This window comes from Hemibagrus wyckioides, linkage group LG04 (genome assembly GCF_019097595.1).
Source record: "Hemibagrus wyckioides isolate EC202008001 linkage group LG04, SWU_Hwy_1.0, whole genome shotgun sequence".
Classification (NCBI taxonomy): domain Eukaryota; kingdom Metazoa; phylum Chordata; class Actinopteri; order Siluriformes; family Bagridae; genus Hemibagrus; species Hemibagrus wyckioides.
In genome coordinates, this window is record NC_080713.1 from 4,531,069 (window position 1) to 4,550,144 (window position 19,076).

Here is a 19,076-nt window from a genome sequence, read left to right on the forward strand (position 1 = left end):
TAAGTGTCTCGGGAAGAGGTAGGTCTTCATCCATCGTTTGAAGATGGTCAGTTTGGACATCTGTTTCATCACCTCAGTGCTAGAACAGAAAAGAGACTAGATGTATACCTACCTCTTACCCTGAGAGATGGATGGAGCAGCTGAGCAGTGTTACTAGATCAGAGGGAGCGTAGTGAGGTGTGAGGGGTACTCAATACTTGCAGTAAATTTCCCCTAGGTGTCTACGTCTGGGTTCATGACCTGGTGTCCAATCCATTGTGTCTCCCCACCTTTAAGCGTTGTTTTCCTGAGACATACTCGAAATCTACCAATGCTGACCAGGATAAAACCTTACCAGAAGAATATGTGTATATATATATATAGTTTATTTTATTCATATCATCGGTTATTATATGTTTTTTTCATTCATAATTATTCAGTCATGTAATACACACCATGCACGTTTTCTGAAATTAAGACTAGCGTGATTCTTGAACACAGTCGGTGAAATTAAATTTGGGCTGAAGTATTAAAAATAAATAAGAGAGATTTGGAGCGTAATGAGCGGAAGAGAAGAGAAGAGCTGTGATGAGAAACAGATGAAATTAGTGTTTAACTGAAAAACAGCTGCTCAGACTCCATACACTGGGTATAAGGAAGATAAACAAGTGTGGAAGTGGATTTGGTTTCATTCACAGTGGAGTGTATTAGTGTGGTTTCATCCAGATTACACCATTCTCTCCACTATCTAATACACAATGTGGAAAAGCTTCAGGTTTATTTCTTTTCTTTTCTTTTCTTTTCTTGTTCCTTTTCTCTTCTCTCATTTCCACTTTTCTTGTCTTCTCCTCCCTTTTTCTCTTCTCTTCTCTTCTCTTCTCTTCTCTTCTCTTCTCTTCTCTTCTCTTCTCCCTTTTTCTCTTCTCTTCTCCTCCTCCTCCTCCTTCTTCTTCTCTCGTTCCTTTTTTCTTCTCCTTTCTTCTCTTCTTCTTCTTCTTCTTCTTCTTCTTCTTCTTCTCCTTTCATTCCTCTATTCTTCTCCTTCTCTTCTCCCTTTTTCTCTTTCTTCTTTTTCTCTTGTTCCTCTTTTCTTCTCCTTTCTTCTCTTCTCTTTTCCCCTTTTCTCTTCTTCTTCTTCTTCTTCTTTTTCATTACTCTTTTCTTCTCCTTTCTTCTTCTTCTTCTCCTTTCATTCCTCTATTCTTCTCCTTCTCTTCTCTTCTCTTCTCTTCTCCCTTTTTCTCTTTCTTCTTCTTCTCTCGTTCCTATTTTCTTCTCCTTTCTTCTCTTCTCTTCTCCTCTTTTCTCTTCTTCTTCTTCTTCTTCTTCTTCTTCTTCTTCTTCTTCTTCTCCTACTTTCATTCCTCTATTCTTCTCCTTCTCTTCTCTTCTCCCTCTTTCTCTTTCTTCTTCTTCTTTCGTTCTTCTTTTCTTCTCATTTCTTCCTTTCTTCTCTTCTCCTCTTCTCTTCTCCCCTTTTCTCTTCTTCTTCTTCTCCTTTCATTCTTCTATTCTTCTCCTTCTCTTCTCTTCTCCCCTTTTCTCTTCTTCTTCTCCTTCTTCTTTCATTACTCTTTTCTTCTCTTCTATTCTCTTCCCTTCTATTTCCTCTTCTCTTCTCTTCTCTTCTCCTTCTCTATTCTATTATTTTTCTACTCCCTCTATTCTGTCTCCATCTATCCTTTCTCTTTTCATTTCTTCCTTTATTCTCTTCTTTCTTTCTTTCCTCTCTTCTTCCTTTCTTCTCCCTTTCTTTTTCTCCCACTCTTCTCTTCTCTTCTTTCTTTCCTCTCTTCTTCCTTTCTTCTCCCTTTCTTTTTCTTCCACTCTTCTCTTCTCCTTTCTTCTCTTCTCTTCTCTTCTCTTCTCTTCTCTTCTCCTCTCTTCTCTTCTCTTCTCCTTTCTTCTCTTCTCCTTTCTTCTCTTCTCTTCTCTTCTCTTCTCTTCTCCTTTCTTCTCTTCTCTTCTCTTCTCTTCTCTTCTCTTCTCTTCTCTTCTCTTCTCTTCTCCTTCTCTATTCTATTATTTTTCTACTCCCTCTATTCTGTCTCCATCTATCCTTTCTCTTTTCATTTCTTCCTTTATTCTCTTCTTTCTTTCCTCTCTTCTTCCTTTCTTCTCCCTTTCTTTTTCTTCCACTCTTCTCTTCTCTTCTTTCCTCTCTTCTTCCTTTCTTTTTCTTCCACTCTTCTCTTCTCCTTTCTTCTCTTCTCTTCTCTTCTCCTTTCCTCTCTTCTCTTCTCTTCTCCTTTCTTCTCATCTCTTCTCTTCTCCTTTCCTCTCTTCTCTTCTCTTCTCTTCTCCTCTCTTCTCTTCTCTTCTCCTTTCTTCTCTTCTCCTTTCTTCTCTTCTCTTCTCTTCTCTTCTCTTCTCTTCTCTTCTCTTCTCTTCTCCTTCTCTATTCTATTATTTTTCTACTCCCTCTATTCTGTCTCCATCTATCCTTTCTCTTTTCATTTCTTCCTTTATTCTCTTCTTTCTTTCCTCTCTTCTTCCTTTCTTCTCCCTTTCTTTTTCTTCCACTCTTCTCTTCTCTTCTCTTCTCCTTTCTTCTCTTCTCTTCTCTTCTCTTCTCTTCTCTTCTCTTCTCTTCTCCTTCCCTCTCCTCTCTTCTCTTCTCTTCTCTTCTCTTCTCTTCTCTTCTCCTTTCCTCTCTTCTCTTCTCTTCTCCTTTCCTCTCTTCTCTTCTCTTCTCCTCTTCTCTTCTCTTCTCTTCTCTTCTCTTCTCTTCTCTTCTCAGCAAGCTAGTCATGCACAGACGTTGCAATTCCAATCTTGCTGTTTCTGATTTGCTCAGCAGTTTGTACATTATGCCATTATGATGCCATTATTTGTCTAGAACTGCGTGTGTGTGTGCGATTTCTCTTCAAGTTGACCGTGTAAAGATTTATCGACACTGTTGGTGAAAAGCATTTTTTTTGTTTTGTTTTCTTTTCTTTTTAACCCTTTTTTTAACAGGACACTGCTGTTCCATTACGCCGACAGAATGGAAATAGACTCAGGGGACATTTTTATCACATCAGTATGAACAAATGAATGATTTTATCGCCCTGAGTCTGATATAAAATGAGTCAGGACTCTGTTGGCTTTCAGTGTGTTTTAGACGCGTGTTCTTCCCTCTGTTGGAGAACCTTACACCATCACATCTGAGCTGCTTCTTGGATGAACAAGCACTTGGAGCATCTCAGAGAGCAGAAATGGGATTGATATCAACATTTACTTTAAAGATAGAAACATTTGCCTGGCATAAAATGAACCATTTTTATTTTTTGGAACTTTTCTACGAATATATTGCCCCTAGTAGGCTAGGGCTAAACAATAAACACTACAAAGTCCTGAGCGTCTACTTTCATGAGATTCATATTAACCTCCACTATGGAGTCGAACATGAGAAAGACACTCAATATGAATGTCATGATAATACTGAACATAGACAGAAGAAAACAGGAGCGAATTCATTTTAATGGCCTCTGGGGAAGAGAGTGAATTTGTAGTTGTGTTTCTGTAGAAATCACCTCAGTGTTAAAAAGCTGTGATTCAGTCGTGTTCTTATATAAGCAGCAGTGCTGACTTTCTATCATCCTCATATTTCTAACCAGGGCTTGGAGTGCAAGCAGGATACTGCTGAGAATCTGCCATATACTATCTCCTCTTCTTTTCTTTTCTTTTCTTTTCTTTTCTTTACTTTTGTTTTCTTTTCTTTTCTTTTCTTTTCTTTTCTCTTCTCTTCTCTTCTCCTATTTCCTCTTTTCTTCTATTTTCTCTTCTCTTCTGTCATTTTCCTCTTCTATTTTCTCATTTTCTCTTCTCTCATTTATGTTTCTCTTCTCTTCTCTTCTCTTCTCTTCTCTTCTCTTCTCTTCTCTTCTCTTCTCTCATTTACGTTTCTCTTCTCTTCTCTTTTGTCATTTCCTCTTCTCTCATTTGTTTCTCTTCTCTTCTCTTCTCTCATTTACGTTTCTCTTCTCTTCTCTTTTGTCATTTCCTCTTCTCTTCTTTTCTCTCATTTCCTTTTCTCTTCTCTTTTCTTCTCATCTCTTCTCTTCTATTTCCTCTTCTCTTCATTCATTTATTCTCCTATTTCCTCTTCTCCCTTTTTCTCTTCTCTTCTCTTCTCTTCTCTTCTCTTCTCTTCTCTTCTCTTCTCTTCTCTTCCCTTCCCTTCCCTTCCCTTCCCTTCCCTCCCCTCCCCTCCCCTCCCCTCCCCTCCGGTGAAGTGTGTGGTTTCTTTGAGCACCTGGCACTCTCAGCACACTCTCTCTCTCTCTCCCTCCACCTCCAGACAAACTGCAGGGACTTAATCCAATCACTTGGGTAAGGTCCTACTGTAAATATCAGTCAGGAATACAATGAGATTTCAGAGCTGCTATCTGTCTGAATCTGCAGTCCTAGAAGGCAGACACTAAACATCACGGCCGAACTGCATGATGGACCTTTTCACTGTCCTCTTCATCCTGATGTATATAAACCGATATGGACTCGTATGGGCTCATAGATCCTGTATGTTTTTGAAATAAGCCAGGAAAAATTCAACACTTGGGCAACTTTTAACTCAACTCGACTGCAGGAAGTCAATCAATCACACCCGGGATTTTCAGGAGCACCTTTCTTTTTGTTGCTGCAGGATGCAAAACCAAAACAACGCTAATTAATTCATTTTTCACTGCTAAGTAAATGTTCAGCCCTACACCCTCCTTAACCAATATTTGCTTTTGTTTTAGTTTCATTACGTGCAAAATGAAACCAAATCAATCGAAACAGCGAGCAGCTTCTGGATCGAATCATTCCTTAAGGATTCAATCACTTTTCGCTTTGGGCTGGATGGACAGTGGAACATTGGCTAATACACTCATTTAACACCCTATTAGTCCAGTTTTAACTTATTTCAATATTTTTTTCCATTTCATTGACTGTTCCATTTATCCGATCTATCCTCAGGTCACCGGGAGCCTGTGCCTATTTCAGGCGGCATCGGGCATCAAGGCAGGATACACCCTGGACGGAGTGCCAGGGCACATACACACTCATTCACACACTAGAGGCAATCAGCCTGGTAGCATGTCTTTGGACTGTGGGAGGAAACCCGGAGGAACCCTCAAAGAGTGAGAGCAAGACTCGAACCCAGGACGCTGGAGGTGTGAGGCAAACGAAGCCACCATGCCACCATTAGAGCAACATTATTACCTAAAACTTTGATAAGGCCTCCTGGTGGTCCAGTGGCAGGATCCCGCGCTCTCATTGCCGTGGCCAGGGTTCGATTCCTGGCTAGGAAGCTAACCCAGTCACTGAAGTGTTAACTCTCAGTGCCAGTCCCAAGTTTGGATTAAATAGGAGGGTTGCGTCAGGAAGGGCGTCCGGCGTAAAACCTGTCCTAAAACCTAAACATATGATACGATTTTGGGAAAGCCACGATAATGTGAGGAAATTCCTCATACACCTAGTTCTATAAAGTAGACGAAACCTCAGGAGTTCTTCAGCCTGTCCTTCTGGTGGAATTGCTAAAGGTCCTATACAGAATCACTAGACGTAGAACCTCTTTGAAAAGCTGGAACCATTTGTCATATTTTTGCCATATAAAACCATTTGCCATGTAAAAAACTCTTGAAGTCTTGAAGAAGCCTTGACTACGTGCGACACGGTTCCCAGTGTGACAATCACTGCTCCTCTGTTCAAGCTGTGTGCTTCAGTTTGCTCCCAAAATTCAGATTAATATTTTATTTGTCTCAGACGCAACCAGACGCAGTGGGAGAGGCTTTCTCGACTGAATAAAAACAGACCAAGAATAGAATTACAATCAAAACTGATTTAACTCTACAGACAGGAGAGGAACAAAATCTAATCCAATCCAATCTAATCTAATCTAATCTAATCGCATTTGATTTTTCTGTAGTAACAGCTCATACAGAAGGAATTGTGTGGAGAATGCGGAAATGAGTGTGAGACTAATCATAAAGCAAAACAAACAAACAAACAAACATATAAACGACTGATGAGGTGAAAATTTCTATTTGAGAGAATTTTCACATCACCTGCAGTCAGGAACTCCATCTCCTAACACCACCACCACACACACAGACACACACAATCAGCTTCACATTAATTGAAGTTGTTTATCTGTATTCATATCCCTCTCTATGACATATAATAACTTTAATAACTCATTAAATGTAAATATAAACCATTTAAAAAGCACAGCATGGTATTCATTAATAAATTTAAAAAATTGTAATGATCATCAAATCAACACGATACATGAGGCAGTACCTTCCTGGCACTTCATATTATTATTATTATTATTATTATTATTATTATTATTATTATTATTATTATTATTATTATTATTATCATTATATAACAGCATCATCCTCCGTGTTATTCTGTACTTGTTATTCCGGTGTTTCCCCCCTGCCATGGACGCTGAGGATGATTATTGGATTTGTCTAAATGACCATCATGCTGAGTTTCCACACTGAGAGACATGAGACATGTCTTACTGGAACATCACCAGATCTCTTTATTTCTCTCAGCAGATACAGTAATATCTTAACTGTACCCAAAACCATGATCTCTAAAAATCCTGCATTTAAACACTTACATTTGAGCTACTGCTCTACTTCTAGGCAGGGCTTGGACATTCAGCTGAGATTCTCCTCTCCTCTCCTCTCCTCTCCTCTCCTCTCCTCTCCTCTCCTCTCCTCTCCTCTCCTCTCCTCTCCTCTCCTCTCCTCTCCTCTCCTCTCCTCTCCTACTCTTCCTCTTCTCTTCTCCTTTTTACTCTTCCTTTCTTCTCTCCTCTCTTCTCCCTTTTCTCTTCTCCTTTTTTTCTCTTCTCCCTTTTTCCTCCTCTTCTCTTCTTTTCTCTTCTCTTTTCCTTTTTTCTCTTCTCTTCTCTCCTCTCCTCTTCTGTTCTCTTCTCTTCTTTTCCGTTCTACATTTGCTCATCTACTTTTCCTCTTCTCTTCTTTTCTCCCCTCCTTTTTTCTCTTCTCTTCGTTTCTCATCTTTTCTCTTCTATTCTCATCTCTTTTCTTCTCTTTTCTTCTCTTCTTTACTCTTCTACCTTTGCTCATCTACTTTTCCTCTTCTTTCTTTTTACTTTTCATTTCTTCTCTCCTCTCCTGTCCTCTCTTCTCCCTTTTTTCTCTTCTCTTCTCTTCTCCTTTTATCTCTTCTCTTTTCCTTTTTACTCTTCCTTTCTTCTCTCTTCTCCTCTCTTCTCCTCTCTTCTCCTCTCCTCTCTTCTCTTCTCTTCTCTTCTCTTCTCTTCAGTAGGACCTTTTCAGTGGCAACATTTAATCAGATTTATTTGCTAGTTGAAATCCTACTAAGTTTAAACACTTAAATTTGAGCCACTGCTCTAAGACTCTCCCACAGACTCTCGCGTGGAACGACGGAAATATGCCAAGAAATCGTAAATGTTTCTCGAGATCTTAAAAATGATTGTGTAAATACGTAACACACAACACACATAATGTACAACAACCAGGAAGAAAAGACTTTCAGATTTCAGACGTCTGACCTTGACCCTGTTGGGATCGATTCCAAAATCGAATCAGTTCATCTGCAGGTTACTATGACAACTTCATAATTCTACAGCACATAACCACTCGTTCTGGGGATTATGTCAAAAACAAGAATCCCAGAAGAACGACTGTGAAAAAATATCACTGGGACTTATTTTCATATATAACAAAAAAAAAATAGGAAAAACTATTTCCATGGTAACAAGGCACAACACACATAGGAAGAAAAGTGTAGACTCATTATTAGTAACCACAAAAAAGAAGGCATATAAACAAAAACATGGATGTACTATTATTATTATTATTATTATTATTATTATTATTATTATTATTATTATTATTATTATTATTAATTTATTTGTTTGTTTGTTTGTTTGTTTGTTTGTTTATGGTGGTCTCCCCTGTGCTTTGGGGGTTTCCTTACTCTGGTTTCTTCTTGTGTGTGTGTGTGTGTGTGTGTGTGTGATTGTACCCTTTAATGATTTGGTGCCCCGTCTAGTCTCCAGGACCCACATGACTGTAAGGTTCACGATACAGACAACGGATGGATGGATGGATGGACGGATGGACAGACAGATGGATGGATGGACGAATGGATGGATAGATAGATGGATGGATGGACGAATGGATGGATAGATAGATAGATAGATAGATAGATAGATAGATAGATAGATAGATAGATAGATAGATAGATAGATAGATAGATGGATGGATGGATGGATGGATGGATGGATGGATGGATGGATGGATGGACAGACAGATGGATGGACAAATGGATGGATAGATAGATGGATGGATGGACAGACGAATGGATGGATGGATAGATAGATAGATGGATGGATGGATGGATGGATGGATGGACAGACAGATGGATGGATAAATGGGCGGTTGGACAGATGGACAGATAAATGGATGGATAAATGGATGGGTAGGTGTATGTATGGATAGATGGACAGAAAGACGGACGGATGTATGTATGGAAAGATGTATGAACAAACGGATGGACGGACGAACGGATGGATAGATTGATGGATGGATGGACGGACAGATGTATGAACAAACGGATGGATGGACGGGCAAACGGATGGATAGATTGATGGATGGACGGACAGATGTATGAACAAACGGATGGATGTACGGATGAACGGATGGATAGACTGATGGATGGATGGACGGACAGATGTATGAACAAACGGATGGATGTACAGATGAACGGATGGATAGACTGATGGATGGATGGACGGACAGATGTATGAACAAATGGATGGATGGACGGACGAACGGATGGATACATAGATGGATGTATGGATGGACAGATGGATGGATAGATAGATGGATGGATAGATATATAAATATATTTCTTAGAAAAAGTTGTTTTTTCCATTGACTATTAAATAAATGTAAGTTGATTTTTAGTTGATTTCTGAATAAATAAAAATGAAGCTCTAGGTACCACACTTCTGGACCGTGTCTTTATATTTTCCCCCGTCCCTCAGCGTCTCTCCTCCTGCTTTACATGCGTCCCAGGCAGAGACACTTGTTGATGTCAGAGTGTGAGTTCATAATGTCAAGTTTATTTATTACTGGTTGAATATTTCACCTGTCCATGAATTAGGCCCTTGTGGATGCAGATCTTATGGTGTAATAATCCATTATGAGCCCCCCTTAGACCTTCACCCCAGCGTTGTCTGTCTGTATCCAAGGCAACGTGAGGTGATGAAGTGCACCACACTGCTGAGGAGCATAATTTGACAGAATGATACATAACTGCTTATTGCTTTTCTCTTTGAGAGGAAATGCAAAGCAGAGATTCTTCACTCTATCACTGGCTCGCTCTGCCCATCACCTCTCTCTCTCTCTCTCTCTCTCTCTCTCTATGCACTACCTCTGTTTAGTCTAACTCCTCTAGTTTTCTTTCTTTTTCCACATATAGCAGACTTCATTTAGAGTGATTAACAATCACATTAAGCTCACATTTATTCATTTGACTTATAGTATAGTGCTTTTAACAAGGCAGCTTTACACTTCTACATTTCTTGCATTTAGCAGCCGCCCTTATCCATGGAGACTTACAATTTACCACATTTTATACAACTGAGCAATTAATTACCTGACTTTATACCTCCCTGTTTGTGCGTCTTTTCTGCACATAAAGCAACAAAAAAAGAACAAAATCAAAACCAATAGTTAATTTGCTCAGAGTTAACAGAGATAATCTAATAACATTCACACACTATTTCTATCAACGTTTTTTAATCAAATAGTAATTGTAATAACTTTCTCATACACTGTGTTGCCAAAAGTTTTGGGACGTCTGCCTTTACATGCACATGAATGTAATATAGAGTTGTTCTACCCTTTGCAGCTATAACAGCTTCAACTCCTCTGGGAAGGCTTTCCACAAGGTTTAGGAGTGTGTTTATGGGAATTTTTGACCGTTCCTCTAGAAGCACATTGGTGAGGTCAGACACTGATGTTGGACGAGAAGGTCTGGCTCGCAGTCTCCGCTCTAATTCATCCCAAAGGTGTTCTATCAGGTTGAGGTCAGGACTCTGTGCAGGCCAGTCAAGTTCCTCCACACCAAACTCACTCATCCATGTCTTTATGGACCTTGCTTTGTGCACTGGTGCACAGTCATGTTAGAACAGGAAGGGGTCATCCCCAAACTGTTCCCACAATGTTGGGAGCATGAAATTGTTCAAACTGTCTTGGTATGTTGAAATTTTGGAGATGTTCGAATCCAGACGTCTAGCCTTGCTCAGGGGCCCAGCAGTGCAGCTTGGTGGACCTGAGATTTGAATTTACAACCTTCTTCTCAGAATTCAAACTACCACATCCCAAATTATCAAATCAACAAACTCACAAAACCTAGATGAGAAAGCCAGAGGTATCAGTCGCAAGCGAAAACTGAAGGCCACTGAAAACTGAAATGACCCGAGGACCAAATGACCCAAGCAGCTGCACAATTTTTCATCACAAAGATCATCACTGAAGCTGGACTCAACAATAAACTCAACCACTTCCTGTTTCCAAAAGCTTATATAATATATTAACACTTTTTATTCATAATGTACATATTCTATGAGCTTTGTAATTAATAAATAGCTATTTCTCACTTCTCTTTTCCTTCTTTCTATTGATTTGAGTTTAATTCCTTTTTCTCCTGGTTGATAGAAATGTGTAAATAAAAAGGATGGAGGATGCACTTGAAAAATTCACCAATGTCCGGAACATAACACGGGTTATCCATCCATCCATCCATTGTCTATACCCTCATTATTCCTAATTAGGGTCACAGGGATCTGCTAAAGTCTATCCCAGCACACCCTGGACAGGTCACAAGTCCATCACAGGGCCACACATATAGACAGACAACCACACACACACACACACACACACTCCCATGGGAAATTTAGAATTACCAATCAACCTAATGTACATGTTTTTGGACTGTGGGAGGAAACTGGAGTACCCGGAGTAAACCCACACAGGCACATGCCTTATCTGTTATATATTACAGATTTTAGTAAATGTAACATGCGATACACAAAACTACAGCTCTGATGTGGCTTCATTCAGATGAAGTAAATGAAATATAGCCTTGGATTACAAGGAGACAGTGGTGTTGGAGAAGCTCCTGCAGCGATATGATAACGCGTGATGTGATCTACTTGTTTATCCAATCAACCACATAACTACATACGAAGAGTACTGCGGTTCCAAAAATTGAGCACTGAGAGCTGGGAGAAATAAATCAGATTTGTGTCATTTCAACCTTGTGAACACTGAGTACATGATTGTAGCCTGTCGGGCAGAACAAGGCGTGTTGGTTTCTGCTGTCGTCCACTGGTCATTACGTTTGAAGGAAGTCTGACGTGACGTGTCATTGCCGAGGCCGTTCTCCTTCCTCGGAGCGATACATTAGTGACTGCTGGGTAGAATTCACAAAGTGCTGAACCTTTTTCCAGAATGACAGGCCCTCTGTGACTCACATCTCTGACCTCTCTCTGATCATTCCTCTCTCAGAAGAGCTTTCCTTTCTGGAAACTGTCAGCATAACTCTTTTCTTAGGTGACCTTTGACCTGTGATTCAGTCTAAAGCAGCAGTGGGCTTTCCTTTGAAGCAATCAGGCTGTCTTTTGGCTGTTCTGACTATTTCCTTGGGTAGATATAGGAGAGATTCAGAGAGCTGGTTTGTTTAATGAGTGATCTGAATTCATGTTAAAGTGTATTATTATTTCTAATCAGCATGCAGGCTTTGAGTTTCATCCTCTACGGAAATTCGGAGAAACTTCCTTCATTGACATGTCCGCTTTCACTTTACCCACAATGCACCTGCCGATCGAAGTAGAGTGGATTTAGCGTTCGTATTGGACAATTTCATGCTTTGTGGGAACAGTTTGGGGATGACCCCTTCCTGTTCCAACATGACTGTAGACCAGTGCACAAAGCAAGGTCCATAAAGACATGGATGAGTGAGTTTGGTGTGGAGGAACTTGACTGGCCTGCACAGAGTCCTGACCTCAACCCCATAGAACACCTTTGGGATGAATAAGATTGCACTAGGTTATTATACATCTTAAATTGTTGTTATTGCACAAACTTTAAATGTGTATTATGTCGACTGGTTTTGTAAAGTCTAATAGCAGTAGGGAGAAAAGAGTGGAGACTGCAAGCCAGGTTGTCTCGTCCAACATCAGTGCCTGACCTCACAAATGCGCTTCTAAATGAAAACTTCCCATTAACACACTCTTATACCTTGTGGAAAGCCTTCCCAGAAGAGTTGAAGCTGTTATAGCTGCAAAGGGCGGGACAACTCCATATTACATTCATGTGCATGTAAAGGCAGACGTCCCAAAACTTTTGGCCATGTAAACATGTAGCATTATACAACATATGACAAAGTTATTACAAATAATATTTGATTAAAGAAGGTTGATAGAAACAGTGTGTGAAAGTTGTTGTTGTTGGTGATTAGAAATGTGATTTAATTGTTGATTTTTATAATGAGTGTGTTATTCCCTCTGAGCAAATGAACTTTTGGTTTTGATTTTGTTCTTTCTTTGTTTGCTTTATGTGCAGAAAAGACGCACAAACAGGGAGGTATAAAGTCAGACTGTGTGAGCTTCAGTAAAACACACCTGCTGTTCATAAAGGTTCAGTTTATAAAGACAAAAACACTGAGATTTTGATATTAATAGCCTTCTCACAGCAGGAATTACATCTCTGCAGTGGAGTTTGTAATACACACACATGAAATATTCACAGAATTGTGTTTTGAAGCTAAAACAAATCACAAATGTGCAAATTCCAACTTGGAGACAAATACACTATTATTTAGACAGAAAAAAACTACATTACAATCTGAAAAAATTAAAAATACAGAAATGTTCAAATACTAATCTCCTACAATCATTTATGTTTATTATTCTGATTCGTGGTTTTATCTTAAAGGTAATTATTTAATAATAATAATAATAACCAAAGGAGAAAAGTTGCACTAATAAGGGCTCATAAAATTAAATCAGTCGAATATACTGCTAAATTAAGCACCTCTCTGAACAAATACTACTACTTACAAATGATAAATAATTCAATAATAGGACAAATACATGATAAATAATACAGTTGAGTTCATACGTTTACGTACACTTGTTGTAAAACCTTATTATTATTTTAAATAAATGATTTTTATTGCAGTTTATTTATTTGGTCCTGCCCTTAATAAGCCATTTCCTCCAGTAAAAATCCTCCAGGTCCTGCACATTATTTACACCACATTAAGAGCCAGGGGGGTGTAAACTTTTGAACAGGATGGTGTCAATTATTATTATTTTGATTTAAAGATACTATTTTCCTTTTAGTACTACCCTTCACAAGATATTTACATGTTTCCCAGAAGACAAAAATAAAACCAATTTACACCAAGTATCCTGTCCAAAAGTTTACACCGAGTAACAACTGTGTAATCACTATTTTGTAATATATCAGTTGCAGATAGAAAGCAACAGAACTAATAGATAATTATATGAAAATGTTGATCATTACTTTAATAATTGCATCACACATAATGATCTAATCTACATTACATATTTAGCTAACAGTCTGACGTTGCCTAGCAACAACAGTGTATGCTAACGTTAGCTCAGTCACCGTTAGGCTAACATCAACAGGTGTAGACAGTAAATATGATTATCCTGACCGGAGCTAATTTACTGAAACCAACCAACTCACATCTCCTTTCTTTCTTTTCATCCATGATGACATTAAAGTTGCTGTTTCTGGCGTTTCCTCGCTGATTGTCCCGCAACCTGTTCATTACACCTGTTCAGTGAGTGTGCACGTGACAGGACGCGGACACGCGCATCGTGTCCTGCTCGGACTAAATACAAAACAAAATCCACTTATTATTGTTTTATTATTAACATTTTTGCAGATACTACAAGGCGTGTATAAACCTATGATCTCAGGTGTATAAATCATACACTAAATAGTAAAACTGTTGATGCTAAATGTGTTGGTGTTAACAGTGTAGCTTAGCAACGGCGTTTATTCGCCTCGCGCCATCTCGGGTTCATTAAGCAATATAAAATATGTCGAGAAAAGAAAATAAAAACAGTACGAAGTTCCACATTCATTAAGGAAGCAAAGTAGATCTTCACACAGCCAACCTGCTCTCCCAATTCCTCCATCAACTCCTCACCCTGTGCTCCACTCTCTCCGGTATACACACCTGACGCCATGCCGGAGAGACAACGGCGTCCCGCTCACTACACAATCACACGATTAAAGAAAACTATTTTAATCCTTTATTTATTACTTAAAGACTGCGATTTCTGCTTTTCTGTCAGGAAAAAAAATATTCAGAAGAGTGTAGAAAAAATGAGAAAAGTTTGGAAGAATTCAAAACCACTATTCTGGGCTGCCTCACTCTGCGCATGCGCGATGAGAGCGCGTGCCCGGTCTCTGACCTCAGGCCCTTACAACGGGACGCGTGGGTTACGTCACAAAACTCTCGAACAGAACCAGATCGCGTCACCCCCCGACCCCCCCCCCCCACCAAAAAACACACACAATCGCTGTCACATATAATCTGTGCATTTGAGAAAAAGACGATACTGCGAAATGTTACTTAGAAAACAATTTCAACAAAGGAGGCGTGAAAACTCCAACGCTGTGTTATTGCAGGAGGAGTTGGAGACAAAAGTGAATGAGATGGAAGAATGTAAATTGACGGAGGAAAAGAAAAAGAAAGCGGGTGAAGCATTGGTGAATAAGGTGGCAAAGCTGGATGCTGTTTTGGCTTCTGAGCTAAATGACTGGAAGCAGGACATGGATAAGACTAACACCAGACTCCAGCAGAACATCACTGAGCTCCAGGCTTCCCTGAAACTCTGTGAGATATGGAAGAAGACTGAAGAACTGGAGAAAGAGAGCTTGCTGAGAGACAGAGAGAAACTGGAGAAACGTGTTGTTAAGCTGGAGGCCACGCTGGCTTCAGAGCGAGAGCAACAGGAGCAGGAAAAAGAGAAGACTACTTCTATCCTTCAAAACCTCAGCAGTTGGGAGGCTATAGTGGATCAGCTTCAGGAACTGCAAAAGACTAGAGCACTGCAGAGAGAGAGCTTGCTGAGAGACCGAGAGCTACTGCAGAAACGTGTTGATCAGCTGGAGGCCACGCTGGCTTCAGAGCGAGAGCAACAAGAGCAGGAAAAAGAGGTCAAGCAGGACATGGAGGAGAGGATTACTGCACTTCTCCAGACCATCACTAAGCACCAAAATTCCCTGAATATCCTTGAGGAACGGGAGAAGGTTGCAGAGCTGGAGAGAGAAAGCTTGATGAGAGATAGAGAGCAACTGGAGGCCACGCTGGCTTCAGAGCGAGAGCAACTGAAGCAGGAAAAAGAGAAGACTACTTATATCCTTCAAACCTTCAGCAGTTGGGAGGCTATAGTGGCTCAGCTTGAGGAACAGCAGAAGACTAAGGCACTGCAGAGAGAGAGCTTGCTGAGAGACCGAGAGCTACTGCAGAAACGTGTTGATCATCTGGAGGCCACGCTGGCTTCAGAGCGAGAGCAACAGGAGCAGGAAAAAGAGGTCAAGCAGGACATGGAGGAGAGGATTACTGCACTTCTCCAGACCATCACTAAGCACCAAAATTCCCTGAATATCCTTGAGGAACGGGAGAAGGTTGCAGAGCTGGAGAGAGAAAGCTTGATGAGAGATAGAGAGCAACTGGAGGCCACACTGGCTTCAGAGCGAGAGCAACTGAAGCAGGAAAAAGAGAAGACTACTTATATCCTTCAAACCTTCAGCAGTTGGGAGGCTATAGTGGCTCAGCTTGAGGAACAGCAGAAGACTAAGGCACTGCAGAGAGAGAGCTTGCTGAGAGACCGAGAGCTACTGCAGAAACGTGTTGATCATCTGGAGGCCACGCTGGCTTCAGAGCGAGAGCAACAGGAGCAGGAAAAAGAGGTCAAGCAGGACATGGAGGAGAGGATTACTGCACTTCTGCAGACCATCACTGAGCACCAAAATTCCCTGAATATCCTTGAGGAACGGGAGAAGGTTGCAGAGCTGGAGAGAGAAAGCTTGATGAGAGATAGAGAGCAACTGGAGAAAGGTGTGGTTCAACTGGAGGCCACGCTGGCTTCAGAGCGAGAGCAACTGAAGCAGGAAAAAGAGAAGACTACTTATATCCTTCAAACCTTCAGCAGTTGGGAGGCTATAGTGGCTCAGCTTGAGGAACAGCAGAAGACTAAGGCACTGCAGAGAGAGAGCTTGCTGAGAGACCGAGAGCTGCTGCAGAAACGTGTTGATCAGCTGGAGGCCATGCTGGCTTCAGAGCGAGAGCAACAGGAGCAGGAAAAAGAGGTCAAGCAGGACATGGAGGAGAGGATTACTGCACTTCTGCAGACCATCACTGAGCACCAAAATTCCCTGAATATCCTTGAGGAACGGGAGAAGGTTGCAGAGCTGGAGAGAGAAAGCTTGATGAGAGACAGAGAGCAACTGCAGAAACGTGTTGGTCAGCTGGAGGACACTTTAGCTTCAGAGAGAGAGCAACAGGAGCAGAAAAAAGAGAAGATAGGGGAGAAGACTACTGTTCTCCTCCAGAACATCACCAGGCTCGATACTTCCCTGAATCTCCTTGAGGAACGGGAGAAGACTAAAGAACTGGAGAGAGAGAGCATGCTGAGAGACCGAGAGCAACTGCAGAAAAGCTTTGGTCAGCTGGAGGACACTTTAGCTACCGTAAGACAGCAACAGGAGCAGGAAAAAGAGGAGACAAATGAGAACACTACTGCTGTCCTCCAGACCATCACCAGGCTCGAGGCTAACTTGAATCTCTTTGAGGAATGGGAGAAGAATAAAGTACTGCAGAGAGAGAACTTGCTGAGAGATCGAGAGCAACTGCAGAAACGTGTTGTTCAGCTGGAGGCCACTCTGGCTTCAGAGCGAGAGCACCAGGAGCAGGAAAAAGAGAAGATCAAGCAGGACATGGAGGAGAGGATTACTGTTCTCCTCCAGAACATCACCTGGCTCGATACTTCCATGAATCTCCTTAAGGAACGGGAGAAGACTAAAGTACTGCAGAGAGAGAGCTTGCTGAGAGACAGAAAGCAACTGGAGAAACATGTTGATCAGCTGGAGGCCACGCTGGCTTCAGAGCGAGAGCAACAGGAGCAGGAAAAAGAGAAGATCAAGCAGGACATGGAGGAGAGGACTGCTGCTCTCCTCCAGACCATCACTGAGCACCAAAATTCCCTGAGTCTCTGTGAGGAACGGGAGAAGAATGCAGAGCTGGAGAGAGAAAGCTTGATGAGAGACAGAGAGCAACTGGAGGCCACGCTGGCTTCAGAGCGAGAGCAACTGAAGCAGGAAAAAGAGAAGACTACTTATATCCTTCAAACCTTCAGCAGTTGGGAGGCTATAGTGGCTCAGCTTGAGGAACAGCAGAAGACTAAGGCACTGCAGAGAGAGAGCTTGCTGAGAGACCGAGAGCTACTGCAGAAACGTGTTGATCAGCTGGAGGCCATGCTGGCTTCAGAGCGAGAGCAACAGGAGCAGGAAAAAGAGAAGCTCCTCCAGAACATCACCAGGCTCGATACTTCCCTGAATCTACTTGAGGAACGGGAGAAGACTAAAGAACTGGAGAGAGAAAGCTTGCTGAGAGACCGAGAGCAACTGCAAAAAAGAAAAAGCTTTGGTCAGCTGGAGGACACTTTAGCTTCAGAGAGAGAGCAACAGGAGCAGGGAAAAGAGGAGACAGAGGAGAAGACTACTGCTCTCCTCCAGACCATCACCAGGCTCGAGGATTCCATAAAACTCTTTGAGGAACGGGAGAAGACTAACGTACTGGAGAGAGAGAGCTTCCTGAGAGACCAAGAGAAACTGGAGAAACGTGTTGATAACCTGGAGGCAATATTTCTACTGTAAATGTAAATCTTACATTTCATCATTTTATTCAATCATTAATATATATATATATATAAAAACCCTATGTTTACCCATGTATTCATGCTAAAAATATTTATTTTTTATTCACATATCCCTCCTGGTTTTAGGTAGCCCAAGGGACCTGAATGAAGTATGGACCACTGCAGCTTTGCCAACCAGAAGAGGATATTTTTTAGATTTTATTTTTTTATTCTGGTGCAAAATTAAACAAAATCAGTACAGTAACTTGACCTGGCTTCTACATGCACACCTTCAAATGAAACAGAAAAATAACAATGGACCACATGAGAGACCACATGAGACTGTTACACTCACACGCTGTACTTTACAATTACACATATGAACTAAAATAGGCGTCGAAACAGATACTGCACAGTCTATGACTCTTACCAAGAAAGATCTGAACTATCGTTTAACATTTTTCGCATGTTTTCACAACTTTTTAATGGGAGCACTCAACACTCACCTCTCCTCAGCAAGGCTTCTGCCTAGATTTCACCAAAATCCAGACCATACTGCTGAATGAATCAGTCAAAACCTAGGAACATACAACATCTACTGTGAAAAACCCGGCACAGGGTTACTGTAACCTCTAAGCCTTACTACCAGCTGTATAAACCACCTACTAAATAGGTTCAGAGAGAGCATAAGGGTGATCAGGCCTTAGTCCCTCTTACATTAATATGATGCCTTTACACCATATAACCTCCCTTCCATCTTAACCATATATATATATATATATATATGTTTTTCAGGGGTTGGGCTCAGCCCCTTAGTTCCACTGAAAGGAACTTGTGGTATTTGGCAGAATAATTATCAATAAGCAAAAGAGACAGAATTAGCGAACATCCATCCGGTTTATTAATTAACTCACTTCACTTCTTCTTTCTTTTCCTCACATCACATCCGGTTTAACTACACAGTTCAGAGTTCCTGTTTCAAAATAGTAGTCACGATGCAATTACTCATGAACACAACATTTCCCCTTTTTTAAGAACATTGCTGTATTTATTAATCTGAAACACATTCGTCTTGTAGCTGTAACTGGTCTTTGATTCTCAGGTATATAACACTAATACATATCTGATAACAGTAGTGATGTAAATCAGAACT

The 19,076-nt window shown here is 40.9% G+C and overlaps 1 protein-coding gene and 1 pseudogene across 1 annotated transcript; one reads left to right on the plus strand and one right to left on the minus strand.

The window, feature by feature from the left end:
* Positions 1-910: 910 nt before the first annotated feature.
* On the minus strand, positions 911-14,245 carry LOC131352041 (trichohyalin-like; annotated as a pseudogene).
* Positions 14,246-14,627: 382 nt separating this feature from the next.
* Positions 14,628-17,942, plus strand: LOC131352042 (trichohyalin-like). The gene has a single exon (XM_058387878.1). The coding sequence runs from the start codon at positions 14,628-14,630 to the stop codon at positions 17,940-17,942; it is 3,315 nt and encodes a 1,104-aa protein (XP_058243861.1).
* The last annotated feature ends 1,134 nt before the right edge of the window (positions 17,943-19,076 follow it).

Bases quoted from the DNA above. Each gene is read 5' to 3' on its own strand.
- LOC131352042 (XM_058387878.1), top strand. From the start codon at position 14,628: ATGTTACTTAGAAAACAATTTCAACAAAGGAGGCGTGAAAACTCCAAC.